Below are 15,867 nucleotides of genomic sequence, written 5' to 3' on the forward strand. Positions count from 1 at the left end.
CAGCAGTAACTGCTCTGAGTTCTTGGGCTTAGCTGTAGATGTACAGATGTTTGTAGAATGTGTAAAAAAACCCCAAACAATAATTCTGTTTCTATCAAAAGAAAGCTGTGGCTCCAGAAGCTCAGTTTTTAAACCCTGGCTTTCAAGTCAAGGTTTCTGAAGCACCTGAAGTGTTTTGCAGATGGGTGCTGAAGGTGGGATTTATGCTTTGAGAGTACCCAGATGCTCTGGACGGTAGTTTGTCTAGGGGAGTGTGTCCTTCTTCCATCAGGACTGAGTTGCACGAGAACTGTATGTCCAAAGACTGTAAGTTATTCCAGAAAAGCATATTACGGTTTTGAAGAATTATGAATCCCTATTTATTTATTTATGAAATGAAAATCAGTTTCTGCTGTGGGTGATGGCAGAATAGCAGCCCATACCAAAAACACCAGGAAAAGAATGGCTAGCATTAGAGAGGCTGGAACCCCTCTAGTGCTTTCGTACAGCAGAGCTGCAGCTATTTAGCTGTGGCAGGGTACCAAACAACATTGTGGCTGGCCATTGTTGCTTGAACAGTTTGATTTTTAAAACATTCAGCTGAAATATAACCGCCAGCCAAGCTGGAAGGAGCGAGTCACGAGGACAGCATGTTAAATGAAGAGTCAGCAAACGAGAGCAGAGCTCTCCTGCTCCAGTGGGAAGTGGCTGCACTGCAGACCAGGAGCCCAGGAGCAATAATCTCAGCCTAGCACTGCTATCCAGTTGCTTCTAAGAAAATTTTACAGAAGTAACATGACTTTAAAATGAAGGAGAATGCCACAGCTATAAAATAAAACTGCTGATTTCTCTGCAATGGGCCTCAGAAGGGCTGTGGATCCCATCCCTTTTTGCTCAGTGCTGATCCTCACATCATAAACCAGAAACCTCTCCTCCAGAGCTTCCAGAGTTGTGTTTCAGGAGATGAGGACGAGGATGGAGCAGGGTGCAGGAGGGGAGAGCACAGTGACTGCAGCTGCCAGGGAAAACCCCCCTGAACAGACACTGCCCTTGGCTGCTGATACTGCCAGGGCTCATCAAATTGTGTGATGTGACTTGAGAGGTGCTTTTGGAAGGCACTGTTCTTGCTGGGGCATTAAAAGTGTGTGTTTAAATGCTGCTGTGAGGAAATGAATGGGAGCAGGGTGTGTGGAGAGGAGGGTGTGTGGTCCCTAGCAATGCCAAGTGAAAAACAGAGACACACCTGCTTTGGGGTATAATGGGAGTGATAAGAGTAATTTCTTAATGGTGGGGTTTTTTTGGGGAGTGTGAGGGGAAGGGTTGGTTTAAGAAATGTAGGGGAGCAAACAGGATTTGTGTCTTGTGGAAGCTCATTTTAAATGGGAGCCTTTTGTACATCTGGGCTGAGCTGATATTGGTTCTTGCATGCCGCCCTCACGCTCAGTGTTTTGCTTTGTGCTGTTTTATCTGCCAAAAAGAAAATAAATTCACAAAATATTTGCAAAGTTGCATGGCCACAGGCTTAAATACATACATATGAATTCCCTGAAAGCAATTTGCTTCAAGCCCTCCTCAGTTCCAGACGTCTTTCTCACTCCATCTGCTTGTTCAAGTACACAAGTTCCTTGGGAAAAATCACTTATTACATCACTCAAAAATGCCACAAAAATAGCTTTTCACTTAAGTTCCCATCCTCAGAGTTAACTCACATGGGGATCAGATAGATTCAAACATTTAATAACTTTTTATTTTCCTTTCTCTTTAAACACAGGATCTCTGGTCATGGAAGCAGGGTCACGTGGTGGATTCTTGGCAGTCAGCAGTCTGTGGAGCTTTTGCAGGTGCAAAGGATTATATGTTGTACTGGGAAAGACTAAAGAAGAAAGGGAAAAATGTGCAAATCTATTAAGTATAGCAGAACAACATTCCTTTGTAATTCAAGTTTGTTTAGAAGAAAACGGATCCAGTTGTTGTTTGGAAATGGGAAAGTCAGCAAAGGAAAGAGAAGAAGGAAAAAAAAAAGACTCAACCAGGGTGTCTGTTTGAAAGACAACCAATTTGTTTTTGACAAATTTCTGTTATTTAAAAACTGTGGGCCTGTCAGTCAGGCTTTGTGATTATTTCAAAGTTGATTTGTAAAATCCTCATCCAGGAGAAACTGGGTTTGGGTGGGGGTTTGTGCAGCTGTTCGCTCCGAGCGCTTCCCCAGGGGCTGAAGTGATTGCAGAGGCCGTGATTCACCATCCCTGTGACAGCTCTGACAGCCACCTAGATTAACTGGAGGCAGGAGAGCAGAGGGCCAGCACTGCTCAGCCTGGAGGCAAAAGCCTTCTGCAGCAAAAAAAAAACCCCAGAGGATGAAACATCTGGGCAATCTCCAGACACTACAACAAGAATAAAGGGTGGCAGAATACAATGCTGCACTATTTGTTACAAACAAGCCAGAAGCTAATTGAATTCTTCAGTAGGCTTCTTGCTTGGTTTTAGCCGACTGTACTTGCTTCCAAAAAAAACAAAAAGAGGAAAAAGAAAAATCAATTAATGACTCATCAGTGTAGCTGACAAGTTTGAGGGAGGAGAGATTCAACTGTCTTAATAGAAAAAACAGATTAATAGTAAAGGGATGGATAGCCAGAGCTTTTCCCCCAAGGAGCTAAAATACATTTTAAGATTCCAAACTAGTAACAGAATATGTGGAAAAAATAAATCCTGTTTAAAGAGAAATTATAGCATTTCTTGAAATGGAGATTATCAAAAGCGAAGCTTGTTCTTTGATAATTTACAAACTCGGAGCCATTACATTGCATGTAATTTTTTAAAAAATAAGTTCTGCTAGGGGAAATGAAGTATTAATAGCAGCAGAATTCCACTAGAGACTGAGGATTTGTTTTGGAGGGCACTGAAGCTGCACAGCTGAGGGGAGGCAGCGTGGCTGTGGCTGCACAGGGTTAAGAGATCGGGTGTGTGAGCAGTGAGGGAATGGTTGAGGTGGAACTGATTCCATTCTGGGGCCAAGGGAATATTTTAGGTGACCTCTTGTAGTCTTGTCCAGCTGTATTTTTTCTGTTTATGCTGATGGGAAGGGAGTTTTATTCTGCTTAAGATCCTGCTGTTGGATTTTACACTGACTTCATCAATCAGTGCAAACTAAGCAAGAGCAAATGAAGCAGATCGTTCATTTTAGTTTTGAAACAAATCAAACTAACAGACTAAAAATGCTTTAAAATGCAATCTGTATGTCTGCAGGTGTGAGGGGGCTCATTAATTTAACACTGCTGATTTCTTTACAGTTAGATTGATACAAAAACTGTGTTCAGGCATGTTCAGAGAGCTGGAAAGGTTATCTGATTTACCCAAAGCCTTGCGGAGTAATTTCCTGAGGTCAGATTTGGTGCCTCAGTTGAGAATTTAGCCCAGTGCCTCCAGTTCTTTTTCTGTATGTCCTGATTCTGACCAGTCAAAATAAGAGGAGTCTTATTTTGTAGCTCATGTTGTAATTGGTGAGGATAAATGTTCTCTGGGTTACCCTTCCTCCAGCCAGCTTCTCCTTCTCTTTGTCTCCCTATTATTTCCTTTCACCAGCAGCATTGTAATCTTCCTTTCTCATGTGTCCTTTGAGGAGCTGCTTCAAAGCTCAGGAGGTTGAGCTCTTTTGGGATCAGAACCTTCCCCTCTGCCTCCCTCTGAGATATGTTTACAAGCTGGCTCTGATATTGATCTATTCTAGTACTGCATCCATTCTGTTTCACTGAAAATATTTAGCCTTCTTGCTGAGGGGAGGTAGTGGAAAAATAATTTTCTGCATTCTGAACAATGGATTCCAGAGTTAAAAATTATTAACTACCTACATGTAGCTTCAGATGAGGGAAGAAAAGGCCAACCAAACTCTTTATCCCTTTCTCTCAATCCCAAAACAAAAAAAATCTTCACCAGTACCCTGTGAATAAAACAAGATGTATGTGTGCATATACAAGTGATTTTAAATCACTGTGTTATTGTCCTTAAAAGAAGAATGTTATCCATAAAACAAACTTTGCACACAGATATGCCCTCAAATGCCACCATGGTGGTGGTGGGATGGTGAAATCACACAGACAGGCTTTTCTCCTGTGTTCTTTGCTTGAATTCAATACTTTCTAAAAATATGTTAGAGGTCCTGAGGGGCAGGGTAATAAGCTGAAAGAAAGAGAAAGAAAAGTCCTGTTTAGCTTCCCTTTATGGCACACACGTGTGTGTGCGTGTGTCTGTGTGAGTTGGTTATAACTGTTTGGTGAAGACAGAACCAAGAGCAACAATCTGTTGAATTCCATCCCCAGTGCCTGTGAAATGGCAGCAGTTTCAGCCCTCATGTGTAAAATGGATGTATGTGATCCATGGGCTTTCTATGGAAATGTAAATGGCCTGAACATAAATATCAGAGATTTGGAATCCTCTCTGACTCATCTGTTAATAATTTAATCCCTCAAGGCCTTGTCCAGCTTTATCATCATCTTTGGTGTCTTAACAGAGATGTTTGGAGTATTTGGGGAGTGGAAAAAGGTGATACCTGAGCAGAAGAACCCAAGGGTAGATCTAAATGAGATTTTAAGCCTGAGGTTGTGTTCGAACCAAACCTTTCCTCTGCACCACCCCAGCCCTGCAGAGTGCCAAGGCAGGCTGTCCCAGGAGAGCTGCTGGGCTTCCTGTGTTCTCCATGCAAGGGACAGTGGCAAGGAGATCCTGCCACTGGGTATTAGCTGTTGGAAGAGAAAAGCACTGCCCTGGAGCATCGAGGTGATCCCCAGCTTGTCAGAGAACCTGAATATCCATTTAATGTGACTGCAAATTGCCTTCTTTCTCACTGCCATAAGAAGAAGCGTGGCTGAACATTAATAATTAATGCTCTGTGGTGACAAAGTCACCAGGAATGGAGGTGCAAGTCCAGTGAGTCATAATGCACTAAGGAGAGCTTTTTGCACATGAACAGGGAGGATTTCCCATCACTTTTGTTTTGATCTAATCGGCTCTGACAAGATTACACACTGTGTCTAAAAGCCTCTTTAACTCTATAGCTCTGAATAAATTTTTGAGTAGTTCTCAAGATTTCCCTGCAGAGTCTGCCTGGAACATGCTCCTAGCCCTGAATTGGTTAAATCTCTGGAGGGAGCAGTGCTTTGTCTTGGTATTTCTGCTGAAATCCAAAGAGGTTCTTGGATCACTTTGCTCTACTATAGGCAGGTGTCGTTCCCACACTGATAAAGGACCAGAATAAACTTCCTCTTAAAAAAATTTAACATGATACCAATAAAATAAAAGTTAAAATAAGAGCTTATTGATTGAAGAGTTCTGAAAAATGCCATTTGTGAACTTGGAGATCAGTCAGTGTAAAAGGATGCTGTGAGGTTTAGTGTTGGACCTGAGCCACTCAGTTTTTTAACCCATGTCTTGATTTTGAGACAAATTTCAGGAGAAAACGTCCTGGAATGAACATTTCCTCTAAAGAGAAAGGCTCCAATAATCCCTTTTTGCCAATGAGAGAAATGAATACCAGGGTGAAAGTGAAAAAACCCTTGTTTATTAACAAAAACCGAGGTCCTGGGTAACCTCCAGGTGTCAGTACAGAAAATAATAAGGAAAAAAGCCAATAGTACAGTTTGACCTGAATCGTTTTTCTTTTCGTAAGATGGGCTAATTCCAACAAGGAACAAATTCCTGTCTCGAAATGAGCTTGACCTAGAGAACAGGGCTGGTATTGCAGAAGGGAGAGCAGAGGTCTGGCCATATGACAGAACTCAGGCTCAGGGAGAACCCCTGTAATGGCCAGAAGGATTCCCTGAACCCTGCAGAAGAGGTGAAGAGGAGTTAAAATGGTACAGAAAAGCAAGATGCCAAAACTGAAGGAGAATTTGTCTTTCTCCCTTCATAGGATTTTGTTTGAGGATTGTGTCTAAGTACCTGAGAAACATTTTCCTGTAGCAGCAAATTCTACAGGCTGTGAGAACCTAGGGTTATGTATTGTTCCCAGGTGAAGTATTTCCCTCAGTTCTGATGCTTTTATTTGTGTATGACAGCTAAAATGGTATAAAATGCCACCAGCAACCTAGAGGAATGTTTTAAGTCTTCAGGTCTTTTTATTCTTATTGCCAAATAAAGGTAAATCATGCTCTGCAGATGTCTGTCACCAGCACTTCCATCAAGGGCTGGTCATTGGGAAGGTGTGAATAGCAGGGGGATTTTCTGTTTAACACCCTGCCTTGGTAAAGTGTGAATATACAGTGACCATTGTAACTTCTTGGGAGATGGGTGATGAATTTTCCACTACTGCATGAAGGTTTATTTTCCCAATAGAGGCATTTGCTCAGCTAGAAGTATTAATGACCAAGAGCCTTCTCTCATGTGAAAATCCATCTTTAAGCCTACTTGCTGAGCCCAAGTCATCCCCAGCTCTGTCTAGGGAAGGGAGAGAGGAGCCTTGAGTTGGTGAGTGAGCCTGGACACAACTGCCTGCAAAGGTGCCTTGTTCTCCATCAGCTCTGCTGATGGAGAAATCCCATCCCAGGATGATTTAGGAGTGGGAGGCTCCATGTGTCTCAGCCTTTCTTGTCCACATGAAACTCTGATGCTTTTCCTGGTTGCTGATTAGTGGAGCAGGCTCCAGCCTCGTGTGGCAGCTCTTGGTAAATTCAGTGACAGCAGGAACTGAATGATTATTACATAATTAAGTGATTTAAAGATCTATTGGGCCCTATTGTGGATTAGTGCAGTGCCCAGCTCTCCTATTTTCAATGAATAGACTGCCTTTAACAGTTTGTGTCTGTTGTATCAATCTGCTGATTGGGAGCAGTCAAGTTTTAAGTTCCTTTATTCTCTTCCTGGATACCTGTGTACTCAGTTTAAGAGGTCAATCTAAAATTATCTTGGACATTTAGAGTTAAGACTGGAGAACATTCATTTTGTCAGACTCTCTGCCTTCAATAAAGAGCAGTCCCCAACAAATGCTAGCTTTAATCTCATGTTTTTGTCAAGCATATACAAACTTGCTTTTAATTTAGCCGCTGTCCTGCTGCTTGTTGTGCTTATGAAGCTTTTTATTGTTGCTGTTGCCATTCTGAACTGATTGGTAAATCTGTACCAAATACTTCCCAGTGATGGAAAAAGAAACATTGAAATGTTAATAACGAAAGAGTAGGGAAGATCCAGATGTCAGCTGGGGAAAAAATGAAAACCAATCAGCCTTGATTAAACTTTTCAGATAAGAATTTGGGAACGTCATGTCAGGATAAATTGTGTTTGTTCTAACCCCTCCATCAGCCAAGACTGAAGCTGCTGCCAATAAGAAACTCTCAGGAGTAAATGCATTTAAAAAGTTGCAGCAATCTGATAAGAGATGTAAGTAAGTCTGACTAAAGTGTTGCCATCAGAGCTGGGTGATGCTTTGAGATTTTTTTGCTTGATACAGGCCTGACAGCCATGTGGTTCACTGTTTAATTTTAGCTTGGTCTGTGGGCAAAGGAAGGCCTTCTACATCCAGACTTGTAAAGCCACTATTTTCCATGGAGATTATTTTTACCATTCTAAAAATACATTGCTGACATGAGTACCGAAGTTTCTATCCGGACCATTCTCGAAGCCTTTCGGTCACTTATGCAAAAACTGGCTCACAATAAAAAGATTTTCTGACCTTAAAGAAGGTCCAAGAATGGACTGGAATTTGGTTTAACTTGCTCATAGTTTCTGCTTTGACTTGTTGAATACACAGCCCATTTTTCTGCTTTTTAGTGAGGTATCACTGCTAGAAAGCTTCCGGCAGAGTGAACCACGTGGGCCAACCCAGTGGGAGTGGAGCTGCTCCCAAAACCAGGCATTTGGGGCTGCTCACTGGCTCCACTTTCCTGCTAATCTTGTTTGAGATCCAGGGCACTGCGCATGTGCCTCACTGCATCTCCTGAACTGTCATGGGACATGCCTTAATTAACTGTAAGAAGTCAAGCAGGGTGCCAGCTGGCCCAGCCTGCTCTGTCATAAAACAGGGGTTTAATATGTTCAAGTTAAGGTGGTTGAGAAAGAGAGATGCAGGTAAAAACACAAGCCAGCAGGGTGATTTATTTTTTTTTCATTACTTTAAAGATTTTAGAAGAAATGCTTTTTTCCCCTTCTCCCATCCCAAGAAAAGAGAGATCAATTTTTTCTACGTTCCATAAAACTTGGAACAGAAAATAGATTATTTTTAGCTTATTCCCTGGGCACTGTGTAGGCTTCAGTCTTTGGAGTCACTTTGTTCCCGGCTGTAGCAGATACAGGATTTATACAAGCTCCAGAGAAAAGAAAAAATTAGGAGCAAGAAGAAAGATTTCAGAACAAGTTTTTGCTCTCTTTTCTCCCCCCTTTCTTCCCCTTTAATTCTTCACTCACTGCTGCTCCTGCATTTTAGAAGTTTCCTTCACTTTGGCTCTTCCTCAGCATGAATTACTCTCTTGAAATATTTTGAACAGATGAGGGAAAGATTAGAATTAATTTTAGGATGGGGAAATAAAGGAAAGGAATAAAATCCTGGGAGGAAAAGCAGCAGAGCTGGTCCCTAGATAATACAAGAGGCCAGGCTGTGGTAACAGGGTTAAAATACAGAGCCAGACACACACGTTTGGGGCCAGACATGCAGATGGATAAGCTGAAGATTTCTGGCTGTCAGGAGGAAAGCCACAGCTGAGCTGGCTGGGGCAAGTGACAGTAATGAGCTCCAAGGGTGAAGTTTGGAGAGAGTAGAGAATAAAAATGCCCTTGAGGGTAAGATGGCACTTGTGACAGCAGACTTCTGACAATTTCCTGAGACCCTTGGGCAGCTTCACATTGTTGTTATCTAAAGTGGAGCTGATTTCATCTGCTGGAGATGAGCTCCATCCAAAACAATGACTTGTCTTTTTTCCTTGGAACAGTCCCAGACCCACTCTGTGTGTATCTAGTGAGTAGCCCAAGCATATGTGTTTCAGAGACAGAGCATGATTCTGTCTTGCCAGCATTTAAATGGTCAGGCTTTAATTCTCCAGGCAGAACACAGTGTGGCTGGTTTATTTCCCATCTCTGCAAATGAGTAAGCAGTTTTTTCCTTCCAAACTTGCTGTAGATGTTGGAGGTGGAATCTGTTATCCTTACAACCTTCCTGTGTTCATGTATGTACAGAGTACAGAACAAAAAGACAGCAATGTCCTTGGGGATGTTTGGATTTGCAGTTTAGCAGCAGAGAGCTGTTTTCTAGAGTCAATATCAGTAACAAAAGGTCTGTGTCCAGGCCTTGGGCAGACGTACCTGGGCTCTGACGTGAGGGAACGTGCTGTAGGCATTAATAACAGAGCAGTGTTGACCACAGCCCTGGGAATTATAGGCAGTGTGGCATTCATATTCACACAACAATGTCTCACTTGTGCCTGGTGTTTTAATTTTCTCAGGTGGATTTGCAGCTGCAGTCACCACCCCGCTCGACGTAGCAAAGACAAGAATTATGTTGGCAAAGGTAAGAGGGAGGGAGGGGAGGAGGCCACCAGACAGGCCAGGGGATGGCCTGGGCTTTCCAGGGCTTCTGTGGGTCCTTACAGAATGAAATCCAGCCCCTATTAATAATCATTTCTGCTCCTGTCCTGGAAGGCAGGAGTAGATGTGAACAGGCACTGCATGCAGAGCTAATGAAATTGTTGTGTTCCTTTCCTTGAATGCTTCTCTGGTCCCTTCCCAAGGGAGCTGTCTGAAACAGACCTGGGCTTGTGCTCAGCCTCCAGACTCTCATGCAGTGTCTTTAGGAGAAAAGCCTTGCAGAGTCAGAGTTAACCCAAAGTTAAACTGCCCATGAGGGATTCATTCTGCTGTTTTGGTATGTCTGTATGTATTTTCTGGTGCTGGATTTTCTGTTGTAAAATGTTAACTATAGAGATTGTGATGGCCAACATCAGCCAACCAGGGCGGGAGGAAGATTGCTTATAAGATCAGTAAGTTTAAAAAGTTTAGAAATTTCTGGTGAGTCTGGTGTTACCATCATCATCTCACTGGCCCAGGTCAGAGCTGAGAGCCACCAAGCTAAGGGCCCTCAGCAGGTGGAGGCTCCTAAAGCCTCCCCTAGCCCTGAAAAGAGCTGCTGTGCTGGTGAAGAATGGGCATTCTGGAGTTTCTGCGGGTGTTTTTTACCCTGTTCCTCACATCTCTCAATTTGGGGTGTTTCTTGTTGCTAAAATGCACCTCCCCAGCTGGGTCCCATCTGCTGTGTTATCTGTCACTACTGGGGTGTGTCTTTGGATAGTGTTGGTGATAAACCTGTAAAAACTGGGTTTTATTTACCTCTGCCTCTCTCCTGAGCAACCAGGGAAAGAAATGAGGGTGCTTTGAGACCATTCAGTTTCTATTGATCATTTCACATTAACGAGGTCACACATGGAATTAAAGTGTCTCTAGTCCTGCTGTTCATCAAGACAATTTTTACATGCATTACACCACTCAAGGTTTTTTTATTCCTTTAAAGCTAAAGGAGCAGCAAAGTCACTTGGTGCTTTGAGAGAGATTTTATTAATGTCTTATTGCAGTGTCAGCTGCTGGATGCAGAGCTGAGTGTAGTGCAGAAGGGACTGGCTGCCCAGTTGTGAACTAACCAGCTCTGGGACCTTGATTGTTTTGTTCTCCTGTGCCTCTGCTTCACTTTCTGTCCTTTTTTCCATTCCTGTAGGTGAGGAGCTTTTCCTGTGCCTGGGGTGAGGAGGTTATGGGGATGTCTGTAATTCCTGTCATGCAGCACTAACCAGGGGCAGGAGCCCAGTAAATCACTAAACCTCTGCCAACATTTCCCATCTCTCTCTCTCTGTGCTGCAGGCTGGTTCCAGCAATGCCAAGGGGAATGTCGTGGCTGCCCTTGGTGGCATCTGGAGGACAGAAGGCCTGTCAGGGTAAGGACGTGCTGCACCTCAGGGGTTGTGCTGTCTGTTGGTTTAGGGGCTGTGAGAGGCTGGGCTGGGCTCTGTTTCTGTTTAAATACTGGAATACAGAGAAGCCTTTTGATTGCTGCACACCTGGGCAGGGAGCAGCAGTGGGGTGGCCAAGAACAAATCCCTCAGGGAGGCTGAGTGTCCTCACCTTAGCCCTGGCTGGGGCAGTGTCCAGGGAGGAGCACAGAAAAGGGGCTTTGTTGGGGGTGTATCCAACCTCTGAGCCCAGCTCCAGGTGGCAGAGGTGAGGGTGGCTCTGTGTTAATGACCATGATGGACTCCTCCATCAGGTTCAGCACTTTCATTTGAGGGGTGTGAATCTCCTGTCCTGAGGAGCCAGGGAAGGTCAGCACAGGACCCACAAGCCCCTTCTGGACAGTTTTTCCTCCTCCTGGCAATTTCTTGCAGATTTGAAAGCACCAGCAAGGTGTGCTCTGTTCAATTCCCCATCCTTGCTGTGAAGCACAGTGAGAGCAGCAGTGCCAGTGTGGTGCCAGCAGTGGGATGAGCTGAAGCAGAGGGAGGAGCTGTGAGCTCTGAATCCCCTCTTAGGTCTGGCCCTGAGTGTGTGCCCCAGATTTTGGCAGTGTGGAACCCATTGCAAAAGTGAAAATTTCCTGAGTACAAAGAGAGGTCTGAACAGCCTCAGAGCAGCTCTGCAGGGCTTTCCTGCTGCACCCAGGGTGCAGAAATGTTCTAGGCTTTCCTCTGACCAGCTGGAAGTCTGAGGTGATGTCCATCCAGTCTCTTTGTCCAGTCCTGAGACAGAGAATTGCTCTCCTGCCCTTGGAGCAATGTAGGAACACACAGTTTTCTGCTAGTGTTTCTAGAGCACTTCGAGGTATCAAAATTATTATTGTTTGTTACTAACACTGCTTCACTTACACCACCTTGTCCTCTTTGAGTGTGTGTCTTACACCAGTAGTTGGCCTCTGAAAGGGAATATGTGTCCTAACTCCTCCAGACCATGAAGTTCAGCCTGTGCTGCCTTCAGTAGGGCTTGTGTCTCACCTGCCTTTGGCCTGGAAGAGAAACTGAGGGATTTTTCAAAGATTTGGGCTTTTCCCTGTAGTTTTCCCTAGATTTTTAGCCCTGTCACTCCTTCAGGGCACTGTCCTAACCTTTGTTGCCCAGAGCATTGTGCACAATACAGCTTTCTCTGAACATCTGATCTCTGCCTGCCCAGCTAATAAAAGTTCAGCCCTCTTTCTACGCACGTGGGAAATGATTCAAAACAAATTGCAGGAAGTTCCTGAGCACTGATTCCAGGAAGGCATCCAGCTGTGCCCCCCAGCAGCACCCAGGGATGGGCTGTTCAGGTTTGCCTCTCAGAGGGGACAAGGTGATGTGGCAGGGGATGAGTTTTGGGCGCTGCAGGGCTTGGTGGGCTCTTAAAGCATGCTTGGAAAGGGACTGGGAGAGTGAGGCCGTGTCTGCTGCTAGTGGAAGCTCTAAAGGGTGTGAAGAAACAGGGATTATACTAAGGAAATTTCCCTCACCCTCCAGCAGAAAGTAAAAATGTGTGTTTGTGTTCTTTGCAGAGTGTTTCAGCAGTGCCCTTTCCTAAACAACCCAGAATTAAGCTCTGCCCAAAGATAGCACCAGTACACCAGGACCAAAGGGAGCACAATTCAGTTGAAATCAGCAGAAGAATTCAATTGAATTTTCAGCTCACTTTCACTGGCCAACTACTGATATAAGACACACACTCAAAGAGGACAAGGTGGTGTAAATGAAGCAATGTCAGTAAAAATCAGTAATTTTGATACCTCAAAATTGAATTCAATTCAGTTGAAGTCAGCAGAAAGCAAAAATGTGTTTTTGTGTTCTTTCCAAGCTGTTTCAGCAGTGCCCTTTCCTAAACAACCCAGAATTAAACTCTGCCCAAAGATAGCACCAGTGCACCAGGACCAAAGGGAACACAATTCAGTTGAAATCAAGACAATAAGAGATCTGGAGAAAAAGTAACATGCAGAGGAGGCCAAGCGGCGTCAGCTGCGAGGAAAAGGAAGAAAGTCTTGGGAAAAATAAACGCAGAGGCTGCCATGCCTGCTGCCAATTATAAATCTATTAATCAAAACCAATAAAAATGTCGGGCTTTTTTGGCCAGCTCCAACATGACATGATTTATGGCTCCTCTAATAAATCTCGTACTTGAAGAGGAGGAATTCTGAGGGCAGAAAGACGCATTGCTTATTGCCACCTTATTAAAAGCAGAGCACAGGGCTCAGCTTCCTGGTCTGCACCTAGTAAATCCCCCTGCTCCACGCCAAGAAATTCCACATCCCTTTCTGTCAAGGGAGAGCCAGGACCGGCAGGGGTTGGGATGGGGATGGGGTGAGTGGATCTGTGAACCTCTTTGCTCTTGCCAGAGGAGTGGAGGAATCATTCACAGGAAAGGTTTGGGGTTTGCATCTTGTCTGATGGCTTTTCTCACAAGGTGGAGATGGTGGTGTTTGAAAGGCATGGATGAAGCTTCGCAATTTATTGGCGAGAAACACGAGGGTTATAGAATGGTGATGCTGGTGGGGTGACCTGTGTAGAGTGGTGGTGCTGCACCAGGTGTCCTGTTCCTGCCATGAGCTTCCCAGCCAGAGCAGAATTGGCACGTGTGAGGTACTGATTTAATTTTGAAACAACAATCCCTCGACATCGTTTGGTTTTATTTGTTGAAGTGTGGGTTGTGGATCTGGATTTCAGTGGGAAAATACCAGAAGGGCACAAGCCTCAGCAGTAACAGCACATGCACAGGAAAGCCTCTGGTGCTGGGCAGCCCCTCCAGGGAAGGAGAGCAGGAAAATTCTCTTTGGGGAGTAGAGAAGGATTCAATCTCTGAGGAATTTCACCTGGCAGCCAAGCAGGGGTAAATGCCTCCAGCACTGGGCTGCAAGTTACACACAGTGCTTTTATCAGCACTGGGCCCTCTGTGCTGTGTCCAGGCCCTGCACTGCCTTGCCCTGTTTCCCAGGGAAGTTGTAGAATCAGCATCCCTGAAGTGTTCAAAACATGCAACTGTTCTGCTTGGGGACATGGGCTAGTGGTGGGCTTGGTAGTGCTGGCTTGTTCTGGGCTTGTCCTTTTCCAACCTGAATGATTCAGTGATCCAGAGGGTAACTGCAGGGGTCCTGTTAGGAGCTGAAGAGTGGCAGAGCGCCAGGTGAAATCTGCAGACACAGACCAAATGCAGCTGGACAGCAGATCCCTGCCCAGCAGAGCAGCTTCTGATGGGGCCAGCAGAAATAAACCCAATTTATCTCCTCTGCTGGTGGAGGTAGGCATAGTGCAGAGGATCAGACCTGCCACAGAGCTCTGCTCTCTGCATCTGGGACCTCCCTGCAGCTGTTGAGCTCTGTCCTCATGCAGAGGGGGAGCCCATGGGGGAAGGATGGACTGGCAGGTGGGAACAGGAGACTGGGAGAAGCAGGGCCAGGATTCTTGGAAGCGATGGTTGGTGATGGGGGTTGCCAGGGATGCAGCTTCTGGGTAACTCAGTTATGGGCCCCTGTTTGTGTAATAGCTGTGTCTCGAGTGGGCTGTTCTGGAAACAAATGTCTGCAGTGTCTGCCCCTGCTCTGTAATGAGCTCCCTAATTCGGCAGGAGAGGGATGCTGTGTGCTGCTCCCTAGGATTTGCCCTATCAGTGCTCTGTCCATACATGCCTTGTACAAATTACTCTGTTTTAAAGCTGTCATTATGGTAATAGGCCCAATTGCTGTCTAGTAAAGCCATAAAATGTTTCCATCTGCCTGTGTGCTCCAGGCTCCCTAGCAGAGTTCATTGCTGCCAGAGGTTTCCCTGTGCAGGGGGAGCAGGGAGCTCCTGGGCAGCCAGGTCTCATCAGGAATTGCAGCTTGTCCCCCCTCAGCAGTGCTGGGACAGCCAGGGACAGGATGGCTCCCTGAGGAGCTGAGCCAGGCTCAGTGCCAGGGATCTGGAATTGGGGTGGGATGCCAAACAGATTCGAGTTTAATCCTTGCTTGCCACAAGGGAAGCCTGTAATCCTCTGGAGGATGCACTGGCCTGTCCTGAAGTTGTTGAACCTATTGTGAGTTTGGATGTGTCAAGGAACTGGCTTTGCACGAGTTTCCTGTTAATTTTGAAGAACTGTGCAGATCAGGCAGCTGAAGGGCGGCAGCTGAAGGTGCCACAAATGGAATATTTCTGCTCCCTCACTGTTGTGTGCTCCTGGGAATGAGCCACTCCATGAGCAGGGCTGGCTGTGCAAGGGGCAGCCCTGAGAGGCTGTGGGGACATTGGGGACAGGCTGTTCCCACCTGTGTGCACTCTTTGTGTCCACGTGCCTGAATTCCCCATCCCAGTGGTCCACAATGGCCTCTGCCTTTTCCTCCTGCACCCGAGGGGTTAAAAACCACAAGCTGTGTTAGGGAAGCCCAGACAGATCCCTGCAGTGAGTAGTGGGGTGGGATTTAGGAAACCAGCAAGGGAGAGTTGTTCTTGGCTCTGCTTCCCGAAGCAGCCCCTGCATCCGCTCCTCTCTCAAAGCTCCTTCCCTCTGCCTTCAGCTTGTTCGCAGGTGTTGTCCCACGGATGGCAGCCATCAGCCTGGGAGGCTTCATCTTCCTGGGGACATACGAGAAGACTCGGCAGCTGCTGCTGTGAGCCAGCCCGGGAGGAGGAGGAGGAGCGGGAGCGGAGCCTTCCTCCCACAGCCCTCCCAGCAGCTGTCCCGCAGGCTGAGAGCCACTCTCCCTGCTCGAGAGAAGTAAATCCTCCAATAATCCACTTTCCCAAATGTGAAATTCTCCTGCATGGAAAGTGGGTGAGGTAATTTGGGAGAGTTGTGCCAAAAAAAGTGATGTTTGGGGGGTAAACAGCTAATTACGGTGGCTGCAAAAGGCATTATTAGAACTCCTGCAGGGAAAGTGTTTTGGAAAGCTCTGGCTTGGGGGACTGAGTGGGGAGGCTGAAATAAAGCAAGTTTTCATCA

General features: G+C 45.6%; 1 protein-coding gene across 1 annotated transcript in view; it reads left to right on the forward strand.

The window, feature by feature from the left end:
- SLC25A26 (solute carrier family 25 member 26) overlaps window positions 1-15,867 on the forward strand; it is an 81,141-nt gene extending 65,274 nt beyond the window's left edge. Inside the window, exons 7-10 of the mRNA XM_063164979.1 lie at window positions 1,751-1,820; window positions 9,402-9,466; window positions 10,807-10,880; window positions 15,443-15,867. Of these exons, the coding sequence (XP_063021049.1) occupies window positions 1,751-1,820; window positions 9,402-9,466; window positions 10,807-10,880; window positions 15,443-15,539 (306 nt within the window). The 3' untranslated portion in view covers window positions 15,540-15,867. The remainder of the gene's footprint in view (window positions 1-1,750; window positions 1,821-9,401; window positions 9,467-10,806; window positions 10,881-15,442) is intronic.

The sequence above is a fragment of the Melospiza melodia genome, chromosome 10 (genome assembly GCF_035770615.1).
Source record: "Melospiza melodia melodia isolate bMelMel2 chromosome 10, bMelMel2.pri, whole genome shotgun sequence".
In the NCBI taxonomy this organism is placed as follows: domain Eukaryota; kingdom Metazoa; phylum Chordata; class Aves; order Passeriformes; family Passerellidae; genus Melospiza; species Melospiza melodia.